At 37.7% G+C, this 27658-nt stretch overlaps 1 protein-coding gene and 1 long non-coding RNA gene across 6 annotated transcripts in view; one reads left to right on the top strand and one right to left on the bottom strand.

The window, feature by feature from the left end:
* The window catches only part of LOC142046342 (uncharacterized), a 934987-nt gene that overhangs the window by 239243 nt on the left and 668086 nt on the right, over positions 1–27658 (top strand). The window lies entirely within an intron of this gene.
* RECK (reversion inducing cysteine rich protein with kazal motifs) overlaps positions 1–27658 on the bottom strand; it is a 105885-nt gene that overhangs the window by 46309 nt on the left and 31918 nt on the right. For 2 of the 5 annotated variants that reach the window (XM_032787127.2, XM_075062641.1), the window contains 7 exons: positions 25837–25884; positions 11435–11468; positions 9479–9676; positions 8890–9157; positions 6018–6197; positions 4690–4902; positions 227–363 (listed from right to left, as the gene is read on the bottom strand). In XM_032787127.2, the coding sequence (XP_032643018.2) occupies positions 227–363; positions 4690–4902; positions 6018–6197; positions 8890–9157; positions 9479–9676; positions 11435–11468; positions 25837–25884 (1078 nt within the window). Of the gene's footprint in view, positions 1–226; positions 364–4689; positions 4903–6017; positions 6198–8889; positions 9158–9478; positions 9677–11434; positions 11469–22333; positions 22365–22870; positions 22905–24725; positions 24768–25836; positions 25885–27658 lie in introns of those variants that run through there. The other 3 variants (XM_075062642.1, XM_075062640.1, XM_032787131.2) reach the window with 3 other exon arrangements.

Here is a 27658-nt window from a genome sequence, read left to right as displayed (position 1 = left end):
AAACGTTAAGATTCAATGGGCCAGATTTTCAGCTAATATAAATTAATATACATCAATTGAAGCTGCAGAAGTGAAGCCATGCTAGGGTTCTGGTCCAATATATTAGATGAAATACTTTCAGCTGAATAATTTCATGTGATTCCATTTTAAAAAATGAAATACCAATTTTTAGAATTCAAAAGCATTTTGCATTCCAACCCCGTTGCACAGATATTTTGATACTTACTTAGGTATGTATCCAAAGGGATACAGTTCTCAAAGTCATCTGTTGGAGATAGAAGTTCACAAATGCTTTCAGCTGTGTGACCCTCAGGAAATTTATTTTGGTCTCCACATTTCTTGAGAATTTCCACACAATCTGATCTTCAGAGAAAATAAATAATTACACACAATGAACACAATACTGGAGGGAAATTTTTTTTTTTAAAAAAGAAAAATAAAAAAAAATTAATTTCTCCCAATCATTTATACCATTCATCGTTCAAACATACAGAGAAGTACACATTTATGGTATGAAGATAGGAATTATAGAAACTTATTGCTGAAACTGCAGGTTTTTTCACCCTGGGTTTGGAGAGTTTGTTTTGTAACTGTGCCAAAGCAAAGACGACAAGAAAACCAACAAAAACCTCTGTGACCTTAAAAGCCCCTTTATGCCAGCTGGCAAAGGGCGCACACAGTGTCAGGATATTTAGGCAAACAAACAGTCTTGTAAGATATATAAGAACTGGTCACATGCTGGTCATGAATAACATTGTGCGATGTATGTACGGTTTCTGTATGAAAAATTATGTCTATGTGCTGGAAATGTTTCCTAAAATATGTTTTGGAGGCAGTGAATAAACAGGGTTGCCTTAACACAAAGGAAAAACAGTTTCTAACCTTTCCATAAAAGACGGTTACTCACCTTTGTAACTGTTGTTCTTCGAGATGTGTTGCTCATATCCATTCCAGTTAGGTGTGCGCGCACGCCGCGTGCATGTTCGTTGGAAGATTTTTACCCTAGCAACACTTGGTGGGTCGGCAGGGCGCCCCCTGGAGTGGCACCGCTGTGGTGCCGGATATATACCCCTGCCGACCCAGACGCCCTTCAGTTGGTTGCCGAGGTCGACTTCTGGTGCCTGGTAACGGCCGGTGCCGGTGGGGTCTGGTGCCGAGGAGGCGCTTCTGTTCGCCGAGTCAGCCAGCCTCGGTGCAGAAGGTGAAGGGGAAATGAAAGTGCCACTCACTTTTGTTCTCGGCTTAACGCCTTGCAAATGGGGCACTTAGCTGTGAAATGCGGTCCTCCCGAGGCACCGTAAACAGGAGTCGTGTGGATCTCTGTCAGCAACGGCCTGAGGTCGGCCAAGCACGGTCTAAGAAACCGGTTGAGCGGGCATGCACTCCGCACCGGTTGCGCGGGAAGGGGCTACTCCCGAACCCCACTAACTAATTAAACTAACTATGCTGTAAGAGAAAAACGCATTATATATATAATAAAAGGATTATAACTATATACACGAGAACTACGAGTAGCTAGGGAAGCGGAGGTCAGCTAAGCTGCGCTCCACTGTTCCAACGACCAACACGGGCGGTAAGAAGGAACTGAAGGGCGGCTGGGTTGGCAGGGGTATATATCCGGCACCACAGCGGCGCCACTCCAGGGGGCGCCCTGCCGACCCGCCGAGTATTGCTAGGGTAAAAATCATCCAATGAACGTGCACGCGGCACGCGCACACCTAACTGGAATGGATATGAGCAAGCACTCGAAGAAGAACTGTTGTTCTTCGAGATGTGTTGCACAGTCCCATTCCACTTTAGGTGTTTCTGTGCTTCAGTGAACAGTTGTCAGAAACTTTTTACCCCTAGCAGTACCATCACGGCAGCCCAAACAATCTCTGTTGTCTCACACACATCACATAGGCATAAAGGGCTGAGCTACCTCAGGCCCTCCCTCAGTTCTTTCCTACCAGAACAAATCCAATAGAGAGGGGAAAGACAGCAGGTCATGAAACAGTAACAACAGTTACGGAAAGGTTAGTAACTATGGTTACCGTGTGTGAGAAGCTGCTGATGAAGGTGCTTCTAAAGCTGGTCTTGACAGGACCGCACTGTGCTTTGCAGTCAATGAACTCTGTTGTTTAGAAGTGTGCTCTGAGGAGTGCATCCTCTTTGCATGCACCCTACAGTCTTTAGAAGAGCTCATCCTCTTCGAGTCTTTTGATGACTAATACTGAGTCCAATTTCCAATTCCTCTTCTTCAGAACCAGTGATACTGATCTGTTTCTTAGAACTCATAATGCCAGAAATGCGCCACTGAGAGATGAAGAGATCCTTGATAATTGGACAAGGTAGAGGGCTCAGATGGAGGCCCCAGCACAGAGTCCATCAGCAGACATTTTAGCTTGGCTTCCCTGTCTTTTTTCAACAGGGCTTAAAGTTGTTACAAATGCCACACTAGCCTTACATGAGCCTTCCCCAAGCAAATAAGGTAACTGGGGTGAGGGTCACTATCAGGCATAGCCTTACCACAAGAGCAGCAAGCCTTGAAACTCAGAGAGCGCAGCATATCTCCAGTACTGGGACTGGTATCCGAACTGGTGCCAGAACCACACAACAACTAAACTAAATTAAACATGGGTACTATAAAAAGGTATTGAGAAAAAACTTGCAGAAGGACAGGGAGCTATAACAACTATCACAGGCAGCAGGAAGGAGCTAAGCAGGCCTGGGGTATGTTGGCCTTCTATGCCTGTGCAACGTGCGTGAGACAGCAGAGGGCACTCAGGCCACCAACAGGTATTGCTAAGGGTAAAAACTGACAACTGTGCACATGTGCAATCACTTGAAGAAGAGTGTGGATTTACCTTCTGCCTGGCTTCATTACAGGCAGTGGACAAAGAAAGTACATTTACATACAAGGAAAAAAGCAATCAGGCTAACAAGAGAGGGAGGAAAACCTGGATGAGCACACCAGGGTAAACACCAGACTCTGAACCCCAGGAAGTATTCACTCTTTATACGAAGACTATAAACTTTAGAAAATACAAGGGGAGGAAAAAGACATTCTAGTTATCCATCACTTAGAAGACAAAGAGCCAGCATCCTCTCATTCCGTGACCGCTGGATTCTCCTTCTCAATGGCTGATGATGCCAGTAGCTTGAACTGAGCAAGAAAGCTGTTTAATCCAAGTTGTAGCTTGCTAAAGTTACAGCTTCAACATTAGAAAGTGTGTTTTATTTTGTTTTGTTTGTATCCACCTGTCTTCTTTTCTCTTGCTTAGTATCACTTAAATCTACGTTCTTTATTAATACATTTATTCTTAGTTTTACTATAAATCATCTCAGTGCTGTTATAATGAAGTAAAGTGCAAGTCCTCAGCTAAACCGACAGGCTGGCGTGTGCACTGTCTCCTTGGGGGCAGAAAACTTAATAATTTCTGTAAGTGTTCAGTAAGAGGGACTGGACACAGCACAGAGCTGTCCTGGTAAACTCGGGAACCTGTTCACTGGTTTGCTGGTAAGGTGGACAGACTGGTGTGGCAAGGAGCTGACACACAGTTTAAGACCCAGAAAAAACTCACTCTTGCTGCTGCAGAAAGGTAACACAATGGCTTATGGTTCTGGGTGCTCTGCGGAGAGTGTCACAACCCCCCACATACTTAGCACGCATGTGGAGCTCAAAAAGAATGGCCATGTCTTCCTTTGCTGCTCCTGTCAGAAGCAGTCGTTTTTCCCCCTTTACTATTGATGTGGCCCATACCTCACTTTCATGCCTAATGACTGGAAAGGGTGAGAACTAGGACAATACAACTCATCCAGCACCATTTGTGTGGGAACTGTACAACCACCCAGAAAGCATCCACAGAACATTAGCTGCAGTCAGAAGTCAATACCAGCCGGAAAATACAAACTCTGCTCCCTCAAGCGCGATTAAGAATACTTAAAAATTATTAATACATGTGGGGAAATAACGAAGCTAATGACAGAGAAAAAAAGATTATGGTGGAGAGAAAGCATGGGGACAGAAAATAGAAAGGACAGTAAAACAATAAAAGGGGAAAGAAAACAATGGAAAAAAAGGAGGAAGAAAATGTTAAGTATTTAAAAGAATGAAAGTGGGAGATGAAAGGAGACCAAGAATCAAATGAAAGAATGGAGGAAAAAAACAATTTGAAGGTTAGTAAATTATGTTTTGTTACTTGTCCTACATTTGACTGCAAACCTCCACACCAGGAAAGGGGAAGAGGATGATCACATCACTAAAAGAAAGAAAGAAAGAATATCTGTACTGAATGCAACTCAGGTAGGAGATGAAGAGTTTCCACTCTCCCCCAATTCAAGCACTGCAGGGATCAAGAAAAAACAGACAGGCAGTAGTCTTGCAGAGAAATGTTTATATATATAATTGAGTCTGCCTAGGAGAGGCAGAATGGTCTAGTGGAAAGAACACTTTCCTGGGAATCAGAAGACGTGGGTCCTCTCCAACTGTTACACTGATCTGCTGTGACCTTGGACAAGTCTCTTCTGCACCGTTTGCCCTTCCGACCTCTGTCTTTACTGGAAGTACATCAACTATTCAATATCACATTCCTTCTGTATTTGCCTTTTCTAACACAAGCCAAACTCAGTACTATAGCAGATTGTGGTTTTGGTTTATATGTAAACTGAAAAACTACTGAAGTTAAAAAGACTTATGAATGTACTTACTTGCAGATAATACTTCCTCTAGATTTACTATGACAAGGTTTAATCTGCAGTGAGCAAGCAATTGCCTTCCATGTTTCTGGTTGGCATTTTTTAATGTCAAGAACAGGAATGTTTATAAATGGCATCTTAATACTTCCTTTCTCCCAAAGCTTCATGTCATTCATTGCTCCTTGGTCTGACTGAGCATTGCAGCTTCTAAAAAGTTCTGTTGGTCTTAAAGGAAAAAGTTAATATAGCATCTTTATACAGCAGGGAAAAAATAAATTTACTTTGTACAACAAATTCTACAACCCTATGCTATGTGTCATAGTGGTATAAAAGACAATTGTGAACACCTGAAAGGAAATGAGTTTTAAAAATTATTTCAAGAAGCTACCTTAAAAGTAATAAAAATGAGAAAATAAAGTGTTCAAAGGATTTCACCTGTTGTGTCTATATCATTATCTGTAATTCCTAGACAAAGTTGAAGGGCTCTAACTCAGTGAGACTTTTATATATACATTTAAAATTGTTGATGTATTCATTAGTGATCCTGTACCTTATTTTTACACATATTATATAACTAAATAGGGGACAAAGTTAAAAATGAATACATTTGTATTCTTTCAGAGCACATTCACCACCACCACCACCACCACAATGTGCTGGGAAAATTCAGTTCTTTTTTAAAAAGTTCCCTGAATACAATTCTGATTTTTATATTTCTGAAAGAATAAGAATTCTGAAAAAGAACAGATTGTTATGAGACATTCTAGTGCTCTCTCAGGAAAATTTTAAAATGTAATGTGAAACACTATGTATTTTGGCTACATTTTGCAATATATGGTATATAGTATTTAAGATAACCCAGGGGTTTTTTTGCTTTTAAAAAAGATCCAGGTTTTTTTTCATAAATGGCAGAGCAATAAATTTTAAGAACATTTGTGGAAACTTTATTCTTATGTGTAGAAACAGATAGATACATACCTAAAACAAAACAACAACGAGCAAGCAATGTCTACTTGTTTGAACAATGAACAGTTGGGGAAACATTTTATTAACAAGTAGCAAGATTTTACTACACACAAACTTTTATTCCAAATCAGCCGCATCATGATAGCACTGAATATGTCTTTCTGAGGTGTGCTTTGTGTTTCAAAATTAAACACTGTTTCTCAAGAACCTTTCTAAAAAGATTTTACTTTAATAATTAAATACAAAAAAGTCACTCTCTGATTACAAAACAATCTTTGGGGAAAAAACCTATAACATGAAGCATATAAATCTGACAAAAAATTTACTCAACACAAAGGAATTGCTTTATGAAATATTTAATACATTTCTCCTACCTGTTATTAAAATTAGTGCAGTAAGTGAGATTTCTACAGCCCAGTTGACAAGGTTCTCGTACGTCTGCTAAACAGGTCAACATGGAAACTTCAACTGGGCTGTACTCACAAATGCGATCAAATTCTTGCCAACTCTGTGTATTGCCCCAGCTTGTGCTATAAAGTTTAGTGCACAACTCCCTGAAAAACAAATTAAAATAAAAACAAATTTTTCAGAAGTCTTGTACCATACAAAAAGAAACTACAGGTCCTCATCACGAAAGCCCACATCCTTCAAAATTCTCACTGAAGTTTTCGGTTTTTGACATCCAGACAGTTTTCAGGATCGGGTCCCCTAAGTGGCTGCAGACAGACCATTCAAGTGTTCTCCAGAGTGAGGAGCTTTCATTTAAAAAGCAAAGTAACCCTCTAGCTGTGATGCTTGTGAAGAAAATGTCAAAATGTGAAGTGGGTACAACCAATGCAAAGATACCTAGTGAAATCTGCAGAGAGCCTGAAACAGTAACTCTTGAGGTGAGAATCACGCCACCCATTTCTGTGGGTGATAACTCAGATGGCAATAAAGAGGGAAAAATTTCTAACCCATCTCTCAATTTCAAATTATACACACTCATGTCCAAAATGGGGAGCAAGAGAAGATGTCTGTCTTCCCCCAGTACCCAAAGCTTGAGGAGTTCAGCTGTTTTCATGGTCCAAAAATACTCTCACTATTTACACACATCCTGGGTGGCAAACACTACAGTTGTCCCTTACCCAGCTGCCAAGACATCCAGCTTTCCCTTCCAGACAACTACTATACAATCCACATTGAAATATAAAAATCTGCAGCGTATTAAAAAACTGAAGACAGACTAAAATAAATTGAGAATTTAACATCAAATTAAGTAAATAACAGAAGGGAAACGATATTGATTGTTCTACACTGTATTGTTCTATCTTGGAGGAGAAGCAGCATTGCATAATTCCAGGATATACCTCCCATTATAAGATCCTGTTCTCAGTTGCTTATAACTTTGCCAAACGTACCCATTTGGGATGAAATTTTACATATTTTATGTCTCCCTCAGGTAGAATTTTTTTCAAAAATTTTCAGTCAAAACAGTTTAGCTGCTCAGAGAACGAGATTGGGGGCAGGGGAGAACACACTGTTTTACCCATGTTAAACTCTGGTGACTCTTTTGTGAACAGCTCTAGCGCCTGCGTGCTTTGGAGCAGGGACTCAGCCAAATTTAAGGAGGTGACCTTTCTATCAGGGTTGTGTATTTTGCCATTTCCATGAAAATTCACCCAAATTTTGCCTAGTTATAAGCCATGGGAAAAAATTACAGTTTGTACATGCTCAATACATTTATTCGGTTTTATCAGCTACAATTGCTGACAGAACATGCTCAAGTTTTTTTACATTTCTAGTGTGGAACAGATTGTGATGAACCATCCCCACAGACCATCCTCTTACATACAAAACTAAGATTGCACAGGCAACCTTATTTCTGGCATTTCCTAACTTTTGACTGCTTGACTCTGTAACCTTAATAATGTTCTTTTAACATTATTATAGCCTGAAAGCCTAATGAAAAATCATAAAATTAGCCATTGGCATCATATTGTTTAGGTATTTGAGTCTTCTCCCAAACGCACATTAAAATAAAGCGAAAACAGACTAAATTCACTTATAGCACTGAAGGTGTTTCTGAATCATACAAATTCCAAAAAAACCCAAATCTCTTGCTGAGCTTAGATTTTACACAATAAATTAAGTGCTGTTGCAGACAAACTTTTAATATTGAAAGAAATAGCGGCTTATTATTGGAACCTTGACCTGCTATACCTACAGTTTTAACCAAATTTAATAAACAACAGCTGAGAATCAAATATAGAGGGAAAACTGAATGGAACATTTATAGAAAATCCAAGCAAGTAGACAAAACAAATCTCAAAATATACATTGAATTCAAAAGTGAATTTTCATTTTACTGCAATCTTTTGGGGTCTGCTTTCTGGGGACATTAACACATTTAAACTTTATTATGGCAAACGTTTGCAAAACACATTGTTTAGCTTGAATATTTGCCACAAGCGAATTTCAAATTGTTAATGATTGTAAAATTCACAACTGACACTACTGAGAGTTGCTTAGGTTACATAGTATTGTTTCTGTAATCTCACTGGATGATTTAGATCTCCAACATGGGGTAAACTTGGATTATAATAAATTACTACATAATTTTTACAATAATTTAGGTAACCTATGTCACAAACTACACAACAGTTATGTTTAACTGATTCAATTCATTAATCATTTTAATAATTACAAATTAATTATTCAAGCATTAAATGGTGCATGGACATATGAGACCAGAAAAAACTCATACTGTTAGAATAAATTATAAGTCGTGAACTGTTTGCTCAGTTCTAATTCAGAATCACTACACAGCTTTCGCTGGTAAAGGCCATATTGGCAAGTTTTTCAAGCATATTTGTGATGGGTCAAATTGGAAAAATATATGTAGTTGAAGCTATTCTTCCCCCATTAATTCTTATCAGCAACTAAATGCCCCACTTCACCCTGCCCCAGTATCTGCCACTGCACTCAGCAACAATGGGTACAGCATATTTATTGGGTGTTTCTCCTAAATTTGCTTGGTACTCACCTGGGATAAAAGGAATAGATCCAGCTGAAAGATGTTATTTCATGAAAGTTAAGACTGGAGCACAAGATGACTGACATCACAGAGGAGCCAATTTGCTGAACTTCTACAAACCACCCCAATTTGAAACTTGAATGAGAACATCTGTTACCTGGGAAGCTTCTGGAGCATTTTCACTATTATTTGTTTATAACGAGGGAGGGGTAACAAAAAAGGCTACTCACCTACATGTGGAAGTGTTTGCTTTAGAACAGCAATGCAACTTAGCCCCATCAAGGCCTGTTGAAGGAGGAGGATGGACAGTGACGCCAGGGTGAACAGACCTTGAACTCTCAAGGAAACACTGCCAGAGTGGATCTTGAGGCAGAGGCATTGTTTTACATCCTTCTATAAGTCCATCCACAATTTCAAGTTCTGTTTTCTTTGACATCAGAATCTTTTTACAAGCACTTTGGCAGGTATAATCTTCTGCTCTGTCACAGCAATACAAACCTAAATATTCAAAAGAATAAAAATTGTAATCTATCAGCTGGCAGCTATCTAATGACAATGACAAACGTACTCTTCACCATGGTGCTTTACATTAAGACATGCTGATAAACATTTTAAATAAAATCAACAATGGCAAGCAGATGCATCTTTAGTTTTAAATACTAGCAGACTGAGCCCTCTGAAGAGAACCAGAGAGTGATCTATGGCATTAATAGATAATAACAATTAATAACACTCACTCCAAAAATCTAACAATATATTATATATTCCATTTCAATTTTGTTTTAATGTTATAAAAACATTTTATAATGTTTTACTTACTATCTGTAGGGTTTCTCATTGGATATGACTGTGTGTAGTTGTTCACGCAGTGTATTAACTGAGGGCTAATAGAGGCACAGTAACTTTCAACTGCTTTTATTTGTGAAGGACCGGGAGAAGAGTCTGTCCGAAAAATTGCTTGACAATACTCCCGGCAGTTTGTATGATGTCCTGCATAACTGCAACAAACGGATCCCACTGGAAACACAAGAAAACACAACTGTGTGTTCCTGTGCACAGAAAAATATATAGAAAAAGAACATACATACTCCACCAATAAATTCACTTAAAGACTTAGAATGACATTCATACTACTTCCTATTCTAAAGAAGGACCCCACTTTTGCAAACTCTACTAAAATAATTATCAGACACATGGAAATTGTGTGGGTCTGCAGGCTGGTAAAGGGGCCAATATTTTCTGGGTTTACTAAGAGTGGAAAAATCATTACAGCTAGTCTTGTGCTTGAGAGAGTTTTAGTGACAATCAAATTTTAGATTCAGTTATTTTGCTTTTACATATTTGTAATACAACCACACACGTATTATAGTACAATTAGAATATACACACTAAAGACTAAAAGAGAACAGCTGACCCCTGTACCCTCTAGGATAACTTAGGTTAAGAAATAAGCAGAAGTTAGGTTTGGGGCCTAAGCATACAGGGGTCTGGAAAATGGAAGTTGTTAGTGTGAGAAAGTTAGAGATAAATTGGAGACACAGTATTATGGGAAAGTAAAAGTTAGCAAGAACATGACGCAGGGTAACGTTACCGTTATGCTTTGCTTATAACAAGCTTGAGCAAGCTTTTTAATGATTGTTTTTTAAGAATTGTGGATGTTTTGATAGTGTGGGAAGAACTTTAGCCCAGATATTAATTTAAATAATGTGTAATGTAAAGAGCCAATAAGAAGGCGGCAAAACTATAAGAAGGCGGCAAAACTATAATTATGCTATGGGGCAGTTTAATGTTAATCAGTATTATAACAGATTATAAAAGGAGTAGTTTTGCTAAATTGCAAGAGTGCGCCAATTAACATAGAAAAGGATACCGTTAAGTTCCAGGAATATAAAACTGTACTCCAGTCAGTAGACTGATCACCCATTCATAAACTCAAGGATGAAAAAGTGTAAGTATAATTGTTGTATTGTGTAAGAGATAATTGCATGCCTGTTTGTTTAACTAATCATTTTCCTTTTAAATAAAGGTTGGTTTGATCAAAGTGTCAATCAGTGATCTAAATAAATTTTTCTGTAACTGACCTAGATGTTGGAACCTAAAAACTAAGTTGGGTTTTACTGCACTCTTATCTTTAAGAACTCAATATTAATTGGGGACGTTTCAACATAAGTTACAAAAGGTTATGCCCCAATTCAAAAAACAAGAGAGATTGAATAAATCTGGCTCATTCACGTAAAAATATTTGTTGCTACATTATTAAATACACACAGACACTTCCTGAAAAATGTTTTATCAAGAGACAATTCCATGTGTGTAACTTTTTTTCATTTCTTCCCCTCCATTCATTTGTGGCAAGACAGTAACTTTGTTGATCAAAGTTTCATCTATGCCTGTTACTTATTTTTCACTTTAAATCATAAAATGAAGTAAAGTAGCAGAAACAGATGAACTTCTAAGAAACTGTTCAAATGCCCCTAGAAATAAAAACAAAGCAAAAATAGAGAAGATAAACAGATATACACATTCACATCTAAACTAAATATATAAACAAAAATACACACATGATCCTGCAAACACTTAAGCATATAACTTTATTCATGTGAATATTCCCATTTATTTCACTCATGAGCTCCCTCCTACTCCTCCATCCCCCCCGCCCCCACCCCACACATATCCCTTGCAGGTGCCGGGGTGTAAATGCTGAGAATACAGAAGCGAAAATAAAAATGAACAAAAATAAATATTAATAAATTTAACTATATAGAGAATACTTACTCTCGTTTCTGCTAATGCAACTAAAAAGAGCATTCTGCAAACAAAACAAAAAACTATTACCAAAAAACAAAGAATTTCACGTATCAATAGAAGCATTCAGCAATTTCTTAACATTACACATTTGTTTAACAAAATGGAATTCATTAAAGAAACATTCTACTGTTAAGTTGTATCTAAATAGCACAAGTAGAAGTAGAAGTGTATAATGGATAAAAGGGCATATTTGCTTAAAAATGAGGTAAATAAAAAGAATTTAAAAAAGACCACATATCATTCCAAATTCTTTTTGCATATATTTTAATGGAACATATAGGAAGATCAATCACACAGATCAGGGGTAGGCAACCCATGGCACACGTGCCGAAGGTGGCAGGTGAGCTGATTTTCAGTGGCACTCACACTGCCCAGGTCCTGGCCATCAGTCCGGAGGGGGTCTGCATTTTAATTTAATTTTAAATTAAGCTTCTTAAACATTTTAAAAACCTTATTTACATTACATACAACAATAGTTTGGTTATATATTATATAGACTTGTAAAAAGAGACCTTCTAAAAATGTTAAAATGTATTACTGGTATGCGAAACCTTAAATCAAGAGTGAATAAGTGAAGACTTGGCACACCACTTCTGAAAGGTTGCTGACCCCTGACCTAGACAGAAAGATCTTCATAAACTACTTCAAAGATAAGGAATAGGATATACAAACACCGTATTAATGACTGTTAATTTAGGGACAAATCCTGCGGTCTAAACTCCCACAGAAATCCATGGGAGTTTAGCTTGCATAAGGAATCGGTATGCATGGAAGGCTAAGGCCCTCAACGAGTCCTATCCTTTGGAGGCAAATGAAAGTACAAAGAGCAGGAAAAATAAAAAAAATTTACAAGTTCATGTGACATGACAGTTATGGTACAGAACAACAATATTACTGTCACCAAAACCTTTACAAAATATTTTAAAAGTTCAATGGAATACAAAGAAAGTGTTTTCTAATCTAAAATGAGAAAGATAAATCTTGTGTGCAAATACAAAATGGACACACACAAACTTGACAATAACATGTTGTCATAAACAGATAGCTAAGGGTTAATGTTTCTTTTACCTGTAAAGGGTTAACAAAGGGAACCAAACACCTGACAAGAGGACCAATCAGGAAACCGGATTTTTCAAAGCTTAAGGGAGGGAATTTGGGGGTGTTTCTTGGTCTTGGGTCTTTGTCTGTTCTGTGCTCTCTCAGCTATGAGAGGATCTATTTCCAGTCCTTCTAATCTTCTGTTTCCCAGTTGTAAGTACAAAGGTAGCAAAAGTATAGTCTTTTAAATTGTTTTGCTGTATTTGCATCTGTGTATCTGGCTGGTGGAGTCTTTATGTGTATTTGGCTATAAGTACTTTAAATTGTATTGTTTTGGATAAGGCTGTTTATCCCTTTTCTATTGTTTATTCATTTTCTATAAGTTGAAAACCCTGTATCTTACCATCTAGATTACAGAGAACTGTTATTCTATTCTTTCTTTCTTTTTTTATTAAAAGTTTTGCTTTTTAAGACCTGTTGATTTTGCTTCTAGTTGACCCACCAGGAAAATGGTGGGAGAAAGGAAAGACAGGGGGGAGGGGGAAACTGCTCTCTGTGTTTAACTCTCCTAGTGTCCCAGAGCGGGAAGAAGCTAAGGGGGAAGAGAGATAGAATCTTTTCTGTTTCCTTGTCTTTGGGTTTGTCTCTTTGTGGAAGAGAAGAGACATGCTTCTTGGTATTGTGATGTAAAGAGGTTGCATCAGTAACTCTCAGGTTAGCCCAGAGAGGAAATTCTGGGTGGGAGAGAGGTGGGGGGAATGGTTTATTTCCCTTTGTTAGGAGACTCAGGGCATCCGAGTCTTGGGGTCCCACAGGGAAGTTTTGGGGGACCCAAGTGTACCAGGCACTGATTCCTGGTTGGTGGCACCTATCAGATCTAAGCTAGTAATTAAGCTTAGAGGGGTTCATGCTAGCTTCTCAGGTTATGAATGCTAAGGTTCAAATCTGAGTAGGAAGCTATGACACATGTCTAACTAGTTATTGGTTTTAACTAGGTGGCAGGCAGATTTTGTATTCTAATCCCCAATAAGCAAGTGGGGAAAGCCACATGACCTCACTGCAAGGCCAGCCTTCAAAGCAGTAAGCCATACTGGCCACCTCAGCCTGTGTTTACAGACATGAATAAGTAATCAGCTCTTATGGACATAAATAAGTAGTCTGTGTGTACAGAACGTTTAAATGCTGATATTACTTAGGCAGTAGGGTGTAATTACCTAGTTTTAAAATTGATCTTGATAAATTTAGGAACTGGATAATAAAATGGAGTTGCCTGCAATAACAGCATGCAGACGCGGTTAACTGTGAGGCGATTTCAATTCCCACATTCCTATGTTCCCACAGAAAAAAAAACCTCACTGAATTTACTCCTAAATGTAAAATGTTTGGCTAATTTTTTGTCACATGGAGGCAAAGTTCTGAGAATCAGATTTGTTATACACCTGTATATTAATGATCATGTATGCCAACACAATAACAAAAGCATGTGCTTCTGACAGCAGATTTTCTTTGAAATAAAAACTTAACGCCAACAATTAGAATTAAAATCTTTTTTAAAGTGACCTTTGTCCACCTTGGCTTAACAGAAATAAAATAAATTTTTGCAAATCTTATTTATTTTTCATTATTGAACTTTATTTGCTTTTGGCATTTCCCTCAGTGAAAAGTCAAACAAAAATTAATTGATTCATTTTTCATTTCTGACTCTCATACCTGACTCTCACCAATGTAACAATGTATGGATAAAAACATTGCAAGAAAATGTTTGTTTAAATGGAAACAATTTTATTATCAGTGTTTTGAACCTTATTTTTATAAAACCTAAATACTGGACCAAATCTGAATTCAGTGTTTCTAATTTGATCAATTATAAATTTCATTAAAACTCTTCACTTGATCTTATCGATCTAGATTTTTGCTCAGCAGAAGCTTTAAGACAAACCTTGTCGTTTTATGCCTCAGTAAACTAAGATAGGAAAAAATGATTAAATTATTTACCATAGTAAATAAACACCACCACCATCATGTCCTCTAGATATACACCCTTGGGGAAAAAAAATCACCCAATCAGGAAGACTGACTCTGAGAAAACGGAAGCAGCCTAAGAAGAAACTGCCATAGCACAGGCCCAGCAATTAAAAAAGACAAAAAACCCAAACACATATTACAGAATTGACTTACTATACTATTTAAAGAAAAAAAAAAAAGCATCCAAAAAGAGAAAAAATAGTGATAAAAGATGTATCTCGGTGAGTGCGCAAACCTCTGCCACTGCAATATCCCTATAATCAACGAAGTTACTTTGATGGCTTCTGACGGCCAAAACAGTCTCGATTGAGAAGACCAGATAATAGTTTTTAATGACAAATTTTATTATCTAAACTAGAGACACTGTAAAGTCTAAATTGGCACAGAATTTGGTTTTATAAAATAAGGATGTTATGAAGTCAGTGGAGTTATACCTGCAGAAAACTTGAGCCTTCAACAGTTAAAAGGTACAGGGAAAGATTGTTTGAGGTCACCCTGCCTTTTACACCTCCAGAAGTTGGGGAAGGATACTGACCCAACAAATGCTGCTTTCTAGAAGGCTCTGAGTTTATATACCCAAAACGCACTTATCCCAAGAGTGGGAGAATCTCAAATTCTTGGAGAACTGATTAAAAAGCAGAACCTTCAATGAAAACTAAATGCTGAATAGGGGCTTTCTTAAATAGAAAATAAAGAGCTATCAGGTTAAAATACATAGATCCCAATGAAAGACTTGGAAGAGAAGAAAAACTGGGGAAGGAGGAATAAACTACTAAGAAATGAAATCTGTACATTTTGCTTCAACTGATTCAAATGTGGACATATTAAATACAGGTGCATAACAGATGACCATTTTCCTTCACTAATGTCCCAATCTTGCTCCCTGTGAAATTAAGTACAAAGTTTCCATTTTTTTTTCTTTTCTTGGGAAGAGATTGTAAAATGATGTTCTATGTGTAAGACTATTTTAGATAAGAAAACTGAAAAACATTAATGCTGCTCCCTTTTTCCCTTTCTTGTTCCATCTCAACCCCAAATACACTCATGCTAAGGACATTCATAAGTAGCCACATGATCTTCACATTCTGTCATACTTTCCCATAGCTATCCCACACCTTTTGGTCTTTTTAGGGGGGGGCGGGAGGGGTGTTGTTTATTTTTGTTTTCTCTTTGTATGTCTATTTAGATTGCAAGTGCCACAGAGCAGGGGTCGTGTCTTCCTACATGGTTATGCAGCATCTAGTATATTGTGGAGGATAAAAATAACAGTAATATGAGAAATTGGTCTTCCCTAAAGTGTAGCCATGATTACATAAGAGGAAATGCATCTCACTGGGTAGCTATATCCTGCATGAGGCCTATCAAACAAAACAGAGGAGAGAGAGGTGCTACCACTGAGACCTATCAGCACCACCCAGCTATTATACCGCTTGTCATCAGTAGATATCAAAGGTCTTTACAAAGGTTCGTATCATTACCCCAAAAAGGCATCCAAGTTTTATCTTCATTTTTTCCACTATTCCCCTAAAAATCTTTAGTACTGTTACTGTCTTAATATTTACTTCCAGGTACACAGCAGTAACTCATTATGCCTCCATCAGTTTTTTTCACCATTGATGGCTGAGAGCTTTCCACAAATTATTGCTGCTGCCACATCAATCTTCATTTCAGTCCTCTGGGTAGCAATTTTTCACCTGATTCACTTCATATTTTACCCCTTTCCCGCCCGTGAGGCACATCCTGTCCCTTTCATCCAAACAAGTAATTGGGCTGGGGCAGTGGTTCAAGTAGAATTCATTTCTTATCAGTACACTGCAGGGCAACAGCTAAAGGAGGGGCATGTGACCTCCCCACATGACCCCTCCCCGCCCCCAGCCCAGGGCCCCGCGCTCTCCCCGTGATCCATCCCACGTTACCTGGGGGTGGGCCTCTGTCCTCCTCCTGCTGCGCCGGAGACTTCTGAACCTCAGGATTCTCCAGAACCATAGGAGTGATAGGAGCAGAACATGGGGCCTCCGGCAGCTCCAGCGCAGCTGAACCCCCCAACCCCTAGCCCTGTCCTTCGGTGGGGCTGTACAGACTCCAGGCAGGAGAGAGAGCTGTGTGGAAGGGCTGGGGCAGAGGACAGAGGAGCTGCCGGTGGCCTCATGTTCTGCTCCTCCTTTGTCTTTCCAGTACAGAGTACCAGCTATAAATATCTTACTAGTATGGCACGCTGGACCATACCACCATACTTGCACCACTGGGCTGAAGAAACAGAGAGAACTCATGGCAAGAGGGTTTGTTACAGACAGAATCATCATCCTATAGCTGCAAAGTAAAAACGGAGCAATTCTATTATTGCTACTAAAGCCTCAAGGTTGCAATAATGTCCTTGAAACTCTTCCCCATTCCCATGGGTGCAGGGGCGGCAGAAAATTGATCCGCATAACCATAGATCCACTGGCCCTGCATAGCCACAGATCCAATGGCCCCACGCCTTCAGCACAGTGGAACACAGGGAGCCCTCAAAGGAGCTGTGTTCCACAGCAAGTGTAGGGTATGGACCTACAGGCTCCCAACATTTCTCCAGTTTTATGCTGTGGAACCACAATGGGCCACTTTTAGATATTAAAAGGATAGGGTTTGTCCCTTTATCAAATAAACACAATTTTGAGGGTTAAGGTAGAAGACAGAAAGACAGCGTGCTCTCTTTTCAAACTACAGTTAGAGCTAGTCAACATTTTTTAAAAAAAATTCATTAAACATTTTGTAATTTGTAATTTAAAAGCCTTGGTTGCAACATGTCACTAAAGATACATTTTTTTGCACTCATCTAGATTTTTTTCCACCGAACTGCGGAGCAGTGAGCGACGAGCACGGCGAGCGATTTCACCAGGACATTGCAACAATGGAGAAACGCTATCAGGGCAAATGGAGCCCATCAATGCTTGCAGACTATTGCTGGACAGTGACAAGAGATGCTCCATTTAATGAATACAAGAGACAAGCCAAGAAGCTCAGAGTAGACACTGAATAGGACTAAACTATGTACATAATAGTTTTTTGCCTTTTGTTTCATAATAAATTTTATTTATATAACCCTTTTGCTGATTTTTAAAGTGTTACATAAACAGGACAGGTGAAATATTATCATGTAAAGCAACCATAAACACATGAAAAGACCTAGGTTTACAATTTATGATTAAAACTCTATTATCTACACAATATACATAGACATAAAATGTAAAAACTTAAATATCTTAGAAACAGTAGCCAATCAGTTGTTTTAATTGTCATATTTGAATTCAGCACATCAAAATACATAATAAATACCACATTTTAGCTCTGAAGCAGACGACTTCTCAAAAATTGTAGACCAGTGTAATTATATCACCACTATAGCATAATGACTTCCAGGGAGGAATAAGATTTGTCATACATGCACTTTATGCTAGCTAGGCTAAATTAGTAACAAAAAATGTCTCAAGTAATAGCAGCTAGTTAAACAAATAATGGAAAAGGCAAACAGTTTATTTTGCAGAGATATTTTTCAGATTTCTCTATGTTATCAGAAGATCTTTGAAGTTCTTTTGTCCAGTATTGCAGGACCTACTGGTTTTGCTCTTTTTGGAGATCATCAGCTGCAGACAACGGCCTTATTAGGGTGTCAAGCACACTGGTCTACATAAGGAACCTTTAGTATCAGAAGAGAAGCTTCTGCATTTGCAGTGCTGAATACAATTTTTTTTTAAATTGTTGAGTAACCTGCATCTTGAATGAAGAATGACAGCTAATGGAATTACTCTTACAGTGCAAATGGGAAGCGAATGTGGTGTTTGGTGCTTACAGTCCTGCATTAGATCTCCCACTGACCATCATGGCATTGGTATTGTTTACCATATGTGGACATAGTTAGCTGATGAAATGAGCTCTTCCTGTGCAACACCAGTTAGGTCATAACCAGTTTGAATGTTGAGACTAAACAATTTAAATAGTTTCCATTTAGGCATATACCAATCCACAAATATTCTAGAAAACCTGTAGTAGGGTTTCATTCTATCAAATTACTAACCAAAGCCTTCTCAATCTCTAAATTCGATGGCAAATTGTGAGGTTGAAGAAGAAATCCAGGAGGTAAATGTACTGGGTTTAGTAGGATTTAGTGACTCATCACCATGAATTTCAGATGTGGATCTAAGACCACTTAAACCTTATGGAGTACAGGAAAAAAAGAGGGTCAGCCACTGAAGTCTAGCGCTTATTCACTTTCCTAGGTGATGTAAAACAACAAAAATATTTTCAGAAATCGACTGTATAGGAAACCCAAACAATCCAAACTTCAATTTTGACAGGCTAAAAGGGAGGCTTGTTTCCAACCCCACATGTTCTTTATAACATCTTTTAATGGAACAAAGAAAGAAGACAAAGAGCCCTGGAAAGTTAAATGATGACAACGCAAACTAGTAGATGTGTCATGATAGTGGCCAAAGCCTGCCCAGGCTTACTAAAACTAACCAGGTCACCTTTCATATCCAAATGTTAAAATGTAAGGTAGACAGAAGGCTTAAATTGTCTTAAACTTGCACCAAAGATTGTTTCCATTTCAAGGAATAGGTCTCTTGTAGAGCTTTTACTGAAATTTGAATAATACTTTTTCCACTTCTGGTAAGTATTTATTGTTTAAATTAATCACGCTGCTTTTGGCAGGAGGAGTGGGGTCAGTGGATAGGGTTTTAATTAAGGATCTGATCCTTAATCTGAAATAAGGGCCAAATAAAATAGGCAGAGTGAACTGTGGTTCCATTGACACGGCTAGAAAAGCAGAACATGAAAATTGGTAGCTTACTTCAGAAATGTAAGATTTATATATACCATGTGTCTCATCTTCTTGATTACATTATGAAGATGACACAGAGAATGAAAAGCTTGAAGGAAGTGCTAACTCTAATCTAACAGAAAAGTATCTGTCACTGAGTGGATGATTTTCCACTCTTGAATGGGACAGAGAACAGAATTGTCTCTGTGGAAATTATGGTGTCACCACTTTGAGGGGACAGTTTTGGCTACAGATTCCTTCCTTTACTGATCTTCTTGCCACGTCTCAAGTCATTTGCAAATAAATCATGATTCTCCATAAGATGAAGGGCAGCTGGAAAAACATGTTTTATCCTTCTCACTCATATTCATAGTCTCCCATCATCAAAGTTGGATGTAAGCTCCTTTTCCTCTACCTTGCCCCTTTTTCACATCAGGCAGAGTGGGGAACTGAACCTGGGTCTCCCACATCCCATAGGAGAACATTAACCACTTGCCTAAGACCCAGCTTCAATTCCCCACTCTGCCTGATGTGGAGAAGGGATTTAAACAGGGCTGTCTCCCACTTCACAGAAGAGTGCCCCAATCATTGTGCTACGAATATTCTATCTCAATCTTTCCTGTTGAGGCAGTTCCACTTTATTCAAGTATTTAATACAGTCATTGGGCCTGAGACTGAGAGAATAATTCTATAGAATGGCAGTTAGAAGATTCACCTTCAAATCCCTGCTTCAATAGCCAGTGAATTAAAACATCATTCACCCACTTCTAGAAACAAAGGATCTCAGAGATAAGCATACTGACCACTAAACTTCAATACCTTTATGTTCAACCTGGTTTGTATGAACATTCAAAGGCCAAGAATAGTCGCGTGTTTTAGGGGTACGTCAAACAATTTATGAGCCTTTTCCTCTACTAATGAAAGTTCTAGATATAGAGGACCCAAAAGCTCTTTGAATTGTTGCTAATCTGAGCATGATACTGAAGCAATGTAAATGTAGAAATTGTTTGGACACCTTCAGGAAACTCTGAAGGCACATCATACACCTGCTCTTCATTACCATTAATAGCAGTCTTCAGCAGTATATGCTAAACACACCAGCTAGAGGTGGTGGCAACTCTTTGCTGGTGAGACAGGGACAAATTCTGTATTTCCCTGCTGAGAGCAAAGGGGATCATATTTCTCTGAGGGTCTTTTTGGGGCACAGGAAAGCAAGGAAGCCACTGGCATACTGGTCACTTTACCCACTTGGCCAAAAGCCACCTGGGCTTAGGGTATAAGCAAAGCCCACAGAGGAATTCATCAAGCAACTTCAGAATGGAAAGAAGATCTGGAACCAACAAAAGAAAAAAGATCCAACATCTCTCCATGATCTTCACTCTGGGGATTCTCTAATCAGACTCCATTCCAGATGAAGCAGAAGACAACTCAGGAAAGCTCTCAAATCCAAACCCTCTGAAACGGGAGTAACATCCTCCCTATAGAAGAAGAATGAAGGGAAATGATAAGGGAAACCAGATTACCTGGAGTCAGAAGAGATGCATCACTATCTTTTAAGAAGTGGTAGCGAAGGTTGCTCCTCAAACCAAAGAAACAACTCTGCCAATACTGGGGTCTAGTGAGAACTAGGAAGGCCAACAGAACAGTAACTGTTTGATCTTCTAGCACAGGATTAGGGAGTCACCCTCAGATCAATGATATACTGTCCCTGGACCTATGGGATTCATAGATAGAAATTGAAGTGAGATGTTCAAGAGAAATGGTTTGACGGATATCTCTATTTTTGAAACTTCTGACACTGTTCCTAATGCTCCGGTATCAAAAAGTAAATGTGTGGACGAAGCCCTAGGAAACAGAACACCTTGGGTTAAAAGAACCATGAGATTAGGCAGATTTCTTGGGGCACATCAAACTGACCAAGGACTTGAATCTAAAAGATGGATTCACTATACCAGCCATGCTTTAGCACCACCTCCATGAGAAACAGCCTAAGCCAACACTCCTTTTTACATTTGGCCAAAGGAGCAAAACTGGCAGAAACTAACCATTACACTCCAACAAGCTTGCTGATCTGTAAAGGGTATTTTTAAAATACAGGAAGGCCACCACTTGAACTCACACTTTCTTTCAGGCTTGACCATGTCAGCCCCTTTGAGACGAGATGAGTTTTCCAGGGTCAGGACCCACAGACAATTTATTCATATACTAAGGCTAACAGAATTAGCCATGACTTGAAGTCAGAACCACAACCAATCAAATTGACAAGCAAATTGGGCTGGTTAGTGTCCTGGTAACTCAGATCCAGTATGGTGCTGAGGAGGATACCAGTACCAAATGGCACTTTGCAATGGTACAAGCTGTTAAAAATTCTAATGAACACTTTATTTTTTTTGCTCAACAATCCTAGATCTAAAATACACTACTCTGAAAAGTAAAACAAGCCGTGAAAACAAGAAAATTTGAGCCGATGTTCTGTTTAGAATGATGGTATTTACAAAGTCTATGGTGGTGACAGAGGAACTGAGGACATTTGGGGACACAGTGACATATGTGCCCTTAATTTAACATTTAGATACAGGAGAAGGCATATGCATAGACCCAATGATTACCACTTTTAGATGAGTCCATGCTCACAGTAGGGAGAACATGAAGATCTCAAGAGCGAGAGCATACAGAGGAGATCAGATAAGAACCAAAAGTTTCAGGCTGCATCCTTTACAGGAAGTTATCAGCAATATTCATGGATTTCTCAGCCATTGACTAGAGCAGGATTCCATTATCCTATGATCTAGAACAAAAAGTACCAGTACAGTAACTTTGAACCTGCTATTCAGTGAGTGTAAAAAGGTGTGTTTGAGACATAATATTTTTCCCCATACAGAGCACAGCATTTGAATCACATGCTCTTGCGCTGCTTTTTAAAAGGTTTTAATTAATGTAGAAAACATGAAAAAGCTACACAAAAAGAAATAAAATGTTGCAAAAATTAAAAGAAATAAAAATACCTTTTAACTGTCCCAGGAGCACCACGAGGAGTGCCCAATATTGTTCTGTTTAAAAAATAATTTTTACAGTGAATGTGAGCAACAGAAACTAAAAACTAAGGAACATTTCCACTTACATTTATTAAAGATGGCTGCTGTTATTGCTGCCAGAGTTATACTCTTATTGGTAGATGTCTACAAGACACAGTGAAGTAAATTAAGAGAAACTTCAGCCAAGACTTACGAAAAGTGCACTGCATTTAGCAGGGGGGAAAAAACAACAAACTGGCGTTCTTACTATGTAGGGAAAAGCATAGTCTGCAGTGTGTAGGACTGACATTTGTAGTGTATAAAGGAAAGTTACAGTACTGCCCCTTCAACACCAAAAGTGACCTCAAGTAGGCAATTACACCCTCCCAGTCTATTATTTCAGGCATTATATCCTACTTTGTCATATTCTCAACATAGCAAACCTCAACTCTACACGCATCTTAATAATAAAAACTCACATGCAGTTCCCCTCCCCTGCCCTCCAGCCCTTACTTGTCTTTTACCTACCTTTTTGGAAGGAGATGAACAGGATAGTAGAGAGCTGGAAGAAGTGAAGAAGGAAAAAAAAAAAAGGAGATATGCATTGGTAGAAAGAGGATGAAAGGAAAAACAAGAAGCAGCAGCTGAAAAGGAGCAGAAAAAAAAAAGACAAAAAAAAAAAAAGGAAAAAAAGAGTTGAAACCCCCTCCAGTGAAAGAACGTGTACTTCAGCTGCATTTTATAAATATTTGGATAGCATTGTTAAACTTTTAAAACTGTATTGATATAATGCTACTTGAACACAATAATAAATATTTAGTAGCTAAAGTATAAGTGCTTTACAATTTTCTAAGCAGTCAACAAAAATTGTTTATAAACCCACAATTACAAAATTCACAACTGGGATGTAAATATACCAACCAAGACTTACATATGATTCATACACATTTAAAGTGACGCTAATCCAGCAACATTTACTGAGGGAAAAGTCTCTCCAATAAGATCTGAGAAAATTGTCACTGTGGTAACAAGTGAATCTATTATGACACCAACTTGTAGAAAATGGCCTCTTTGGCAACCTCATTTCACGTGCCCCATCCTATTTCTTCCCTACACATTATGCTCCATCTCTGTGGTCTCATCTCACTTTTTACACTTATTGGGCTGGTGGGAAGCTGAAAGGAAACGCAGATGCAGTTGTTCCCTTAGCCCCAAGCCTCTGCCGATTGCTAAAAAACACTAGGACAGCTCATCTGACTGTATCTAAGAGGCATCTTATGAAAGTTCTTGGGCAGATCCATATATACCAGTATTATGTAATAACAAGCTACGAAAATTTGAAAAGAAGGAATTAATTGCATTTCAGGCTCTTTTATTTCAGTTACCTAGCTTTTATATGATTTGTACTTAAGTACATAGCGTGTGTGTGTGCGCGCGCGCGCATCAGAGAGTTTTATATATATATATAAAAATAACACATCACAAGAAAGGAAGCTGAGAGCAGGAGAGATGAAAAAAATCAATACTAGAAAATTAATTCTAATTTGTCTTTGAATTAAAGAAATACCATCAATATATCACATGTATAAAACAGACTCAGAGATGTACTGATACATGCCAAGTCTCACACACTCATGTGCCATATGGATTCTGTTCCAGATCACACAATGATTTGAGTTTTGACCAGCTACTCTTATCAACTATTCTGTTGCTCTTCCATCTGATTTCATATCCAAAACCAATACGAGGGAAAATGCCTCCAAAAACTATAGGAGACAGTGCATCTACTTTCAGAAGATCAAACAGCTTGTGGAACATCTCGCCCTTACCTTTTGCAAAGCTCCCCTGTATTAGGTACAGCCAAGGAAGCAATTTTCACAATATAGAAATAAAATAAAATAAATAAAATCTAACCTATTAGTACCAGTAGTTCTGGATTTAGATATAAATTAAATCATTACAGGTTGTTCAACAAAAGGTGACAAAATCAATAATTCCCGAAGATCCATCATGCCAGATTCTTCATTTCAATCCACAATATATTATCACTAGCCCATTATTTTTGCCACCTATTATTTAATTTAGGTATATTTGCTCTTTTTCCGTCTTGTCCAATTGATCTCCCCCCTTTCAACATTTAAGAACTTGTCCTCTCCTCTTTATTTACAAGTTCTTCAGTTGGAAGTTGTGCAAATAGTCAAAAAGAATATTTTCTGTCCAACTGAAGAGAGATCAATCTAGGATAAAATGGAGAAACCACTTCGTACAATTTCAGCCCAAAACAGTGCAAAGAAGAATAAATGGGCAAAGTAAACACAGTCTCAGTAACAAGGAGGGTGTTCTGTCACCATTTTGTCATTTTTAAGCCTCTCTTACCTTTTACATTTCCTCTCCCGTTCTCCATCAACACATATTGGCCAACCTCCTACAGCAATGCAGAAATCCAGAAAAGAGAAGGAAACACACCAGCATAACAGAGGAAAAGGTTGCAGATGTGGAGAGCATAGTATAAAACAGCAGTAGAGGAGAACGAGATACTTAAAATAAAGGTTCTTGTTCAAGATAATTCAAGCTATGATAATACCAGTAGTAAAGAACTGGAGAAAGATTTTTTTCCTAACATTTCTTTGACAAAAGAAATTAAGCAAAGTGTGTTTAAATTAATAAGTTCTTCCGCAGACTGGGCAAAGCATTACATTTATTCCCTAATTAGAAAAGAAACAAAGAAAAGAGAATTGTACAAGATTATGCACTGTTGATTACGAAAGGTTACTATATGAACCTAATTTAGGTCGAACTGTATAATTGGGGGAGGGGGTGTTTGGACTTCGGTTTCCAAATTAAAATCCGAGCTAAAGGAAAGAAAGATAATCCTGGCATGATCACTTTTCTTCCAAACAGGAGAGGTAAGTAAGAGCTTTCTCAAATTTTCAGGTGTTGAAAGACATGAATACTAAAGAGAAATTCTGAGAGTATCATCATTTCTTACCTTAAGGACAGAACTTTTAACATTAAAAAGGCTAAGATGATTGCTGATGTCTACAGTAACATTGCAGTTACTTAAATCACTGAAAAACTTCATATTATATATAAACACTTCTAAAAGGTATATTTCACTATAATCTCCTTTTTTAAATAAAAGTCTATATTTTGAATTTAAAATATTTCTTATAAAAGAAATGCTCATTTACTCTGAATAAAAACACACCTCATATGCAATTAGAATTATAGAATTATTTTAGAATCTTCATTTTTGCTAGGAAAAGTGTTTTCTTTGGAGCCATAAAAATTAGTCATATATTTTTACAAACTTGAGCAATAATTCTGTGGTGTTTGTAAAAATACAAATACAACAGAGATTTTATTTTAAGTGGCAAATAGTATATTTCAGAATAAAAGTGAAGATAAGTTCTTGTAGAACACAAATGCTGTATACATTCTACAAAGTATAATCAGACAGAACACATTAATTTTGTAATTTAAAATATGTATACCTCATATTCTTTTCTGCAAACTTTCAAAATGTCTTTTTTTGAAGAAGCCTGAAAGATAATTAGATTTCTTCATTAATGTATAGCACAAACTAATCAATAATGAAATCATACAGCAAAGAACAAAATATAGTAAAAGTATATTTCGATAAACTGGGAACTTCACTCACTTGCATAGTTTCTTCTAGAAAAAAATAATTATTAAAGGTTTTATGGTTCTGGGACAATGTGATGGGCAACTTTAACATTTTATTCAAATTAAACCATGTATTTATCCACCAAATTGGTATCTTTGTTTTTCTAACCATGAAAAGCATCAGAATTTGCATTTATCTCAAAAGTTTTTTTCCCCATTTGTTCTAAAAAAGATGAACCACAATTTTTAGCAAAGGGAAACACCCATATAGACCAACATGTGTGCACTAAAAACAAAATTCTTACCACCACTTTCCTCTTTCCCCACCAAACACACCACTACACCCCTTTTTCTACAAAAGACTATTGATATCACTGATAAACCAATTTCCTGAAAATAGTGCCCTTGTATTTCACTTGTTCTGCAAAGCATCTCACATACCTATTCTTGCTGTATCAGTAATGATGAACATTTCAAGTATCAATCTTGAAATCTCAACAATCTTTGCTTCAGTTGCTTTCCCCAGTAATTTAAAGCAAAGGAAGGACTTATGCACTTGTGATAATGCTCTTTGAAATACAGTATGGAAAGGACTGTGAAATTAGAGTCTATGTTGCACAATTCAAGAATACACTTATTTTGCTATTAGGCCTTGTGATTACAGTCTTTGTGCTACTACTGGCCTGACCTTTTACTTAGGCAACAGAAAATCCTGTAGGAGTCAACAGAAGCTGTGCTCTCTTGTATCAGCGCTGAGGTTGGTCTTATGCCTCTTCATAGAATTTCCTTTTGAATGCTGACAACAAAATCTCAGCTCTTAAAATCTGCATTTAAAAGTGAGCAGTACTGGAGTCAAAGCCAAATATTTTCTCAGAATACTTGGTAGTTAGATAAAATATGAGCACTACAATTTAAATGCATATTCTGGAAAATGCATCTCTCAAACAAATAAATGGAAAAGCGGTTATGGTTATGGAAAAGAATATAGATAAAAGACACTATGATGCTGCAAATAGTAAGCAATATTGTTCACTAAACAGAGAAAAAAGCAGTGATCAAAGAAGCAAAACAGCAGCCAGAGCCTCTAAAAATCCCAAAGTCTTTGAAAATGAAGCATAAGCCACGATCCCTCGAGCTCGTCACAATGTTTCCGTCTGTTTTCAGAAGTGAAGGAAACATAATAAAAAAAATGTGACTGACCAAAAATAGAATTTCACATAAAATGATGTTTCTGTGTTTTATTTAGAAAATAATAATAATAAAAAAGTGTCTGGGAAACAATCATGCCTTTCACAGAAGATGATCAATGGCTATGTATTCTGGACTTTGTAGATGTTTATATACATTTCAGTGCCTTTTTTCTATTAAAAATCTGAAAAACATTCTGCAACTAATTCCACTTATTGCTTTGAGAGTTGTCATTGGCACATTTAGATATGGTAACTTCAGATCAAAGGCTCATCAATATCTTGGAAGGGATCCAAAGAAAAGTTCAATAGGTCAGTGGGATGCCAGAATCTTTAGGATTCAAACTGTCCATAGCAGGACTCAGAAACAGTCAATTTGTGCCAATACCCTGTACCTACACCTCTCTGAAGCTACTACATTGCTCTCTGGAATCATAGCATTCATTAAAAAAATAAAAAGCAAGTAATCAAACTCAGATGTCTACCTGACTCTGAAATGAGC

Source organism: Chelonoidis abingdonii, chromosome 2 (assembly GCF_003597395.2).
Source record: "Chelonoidis abingdonii isolate Lonesome George chromosome 2, CheloAbing_2.0, whole genome shotgun sequence".
Taxonomy (NCBI): domain Eukaryota; kingdom Metazoa; phylum Chordata; order Testudines; family Testudinidae; genus Chelonoidis; species Chelonoidis abingdonii.
The sequence above is the reverse complement of the archived record's forward strand: the minus strand, read 5'-3'. Positions and strand labels throughout refer to the sequence as shown.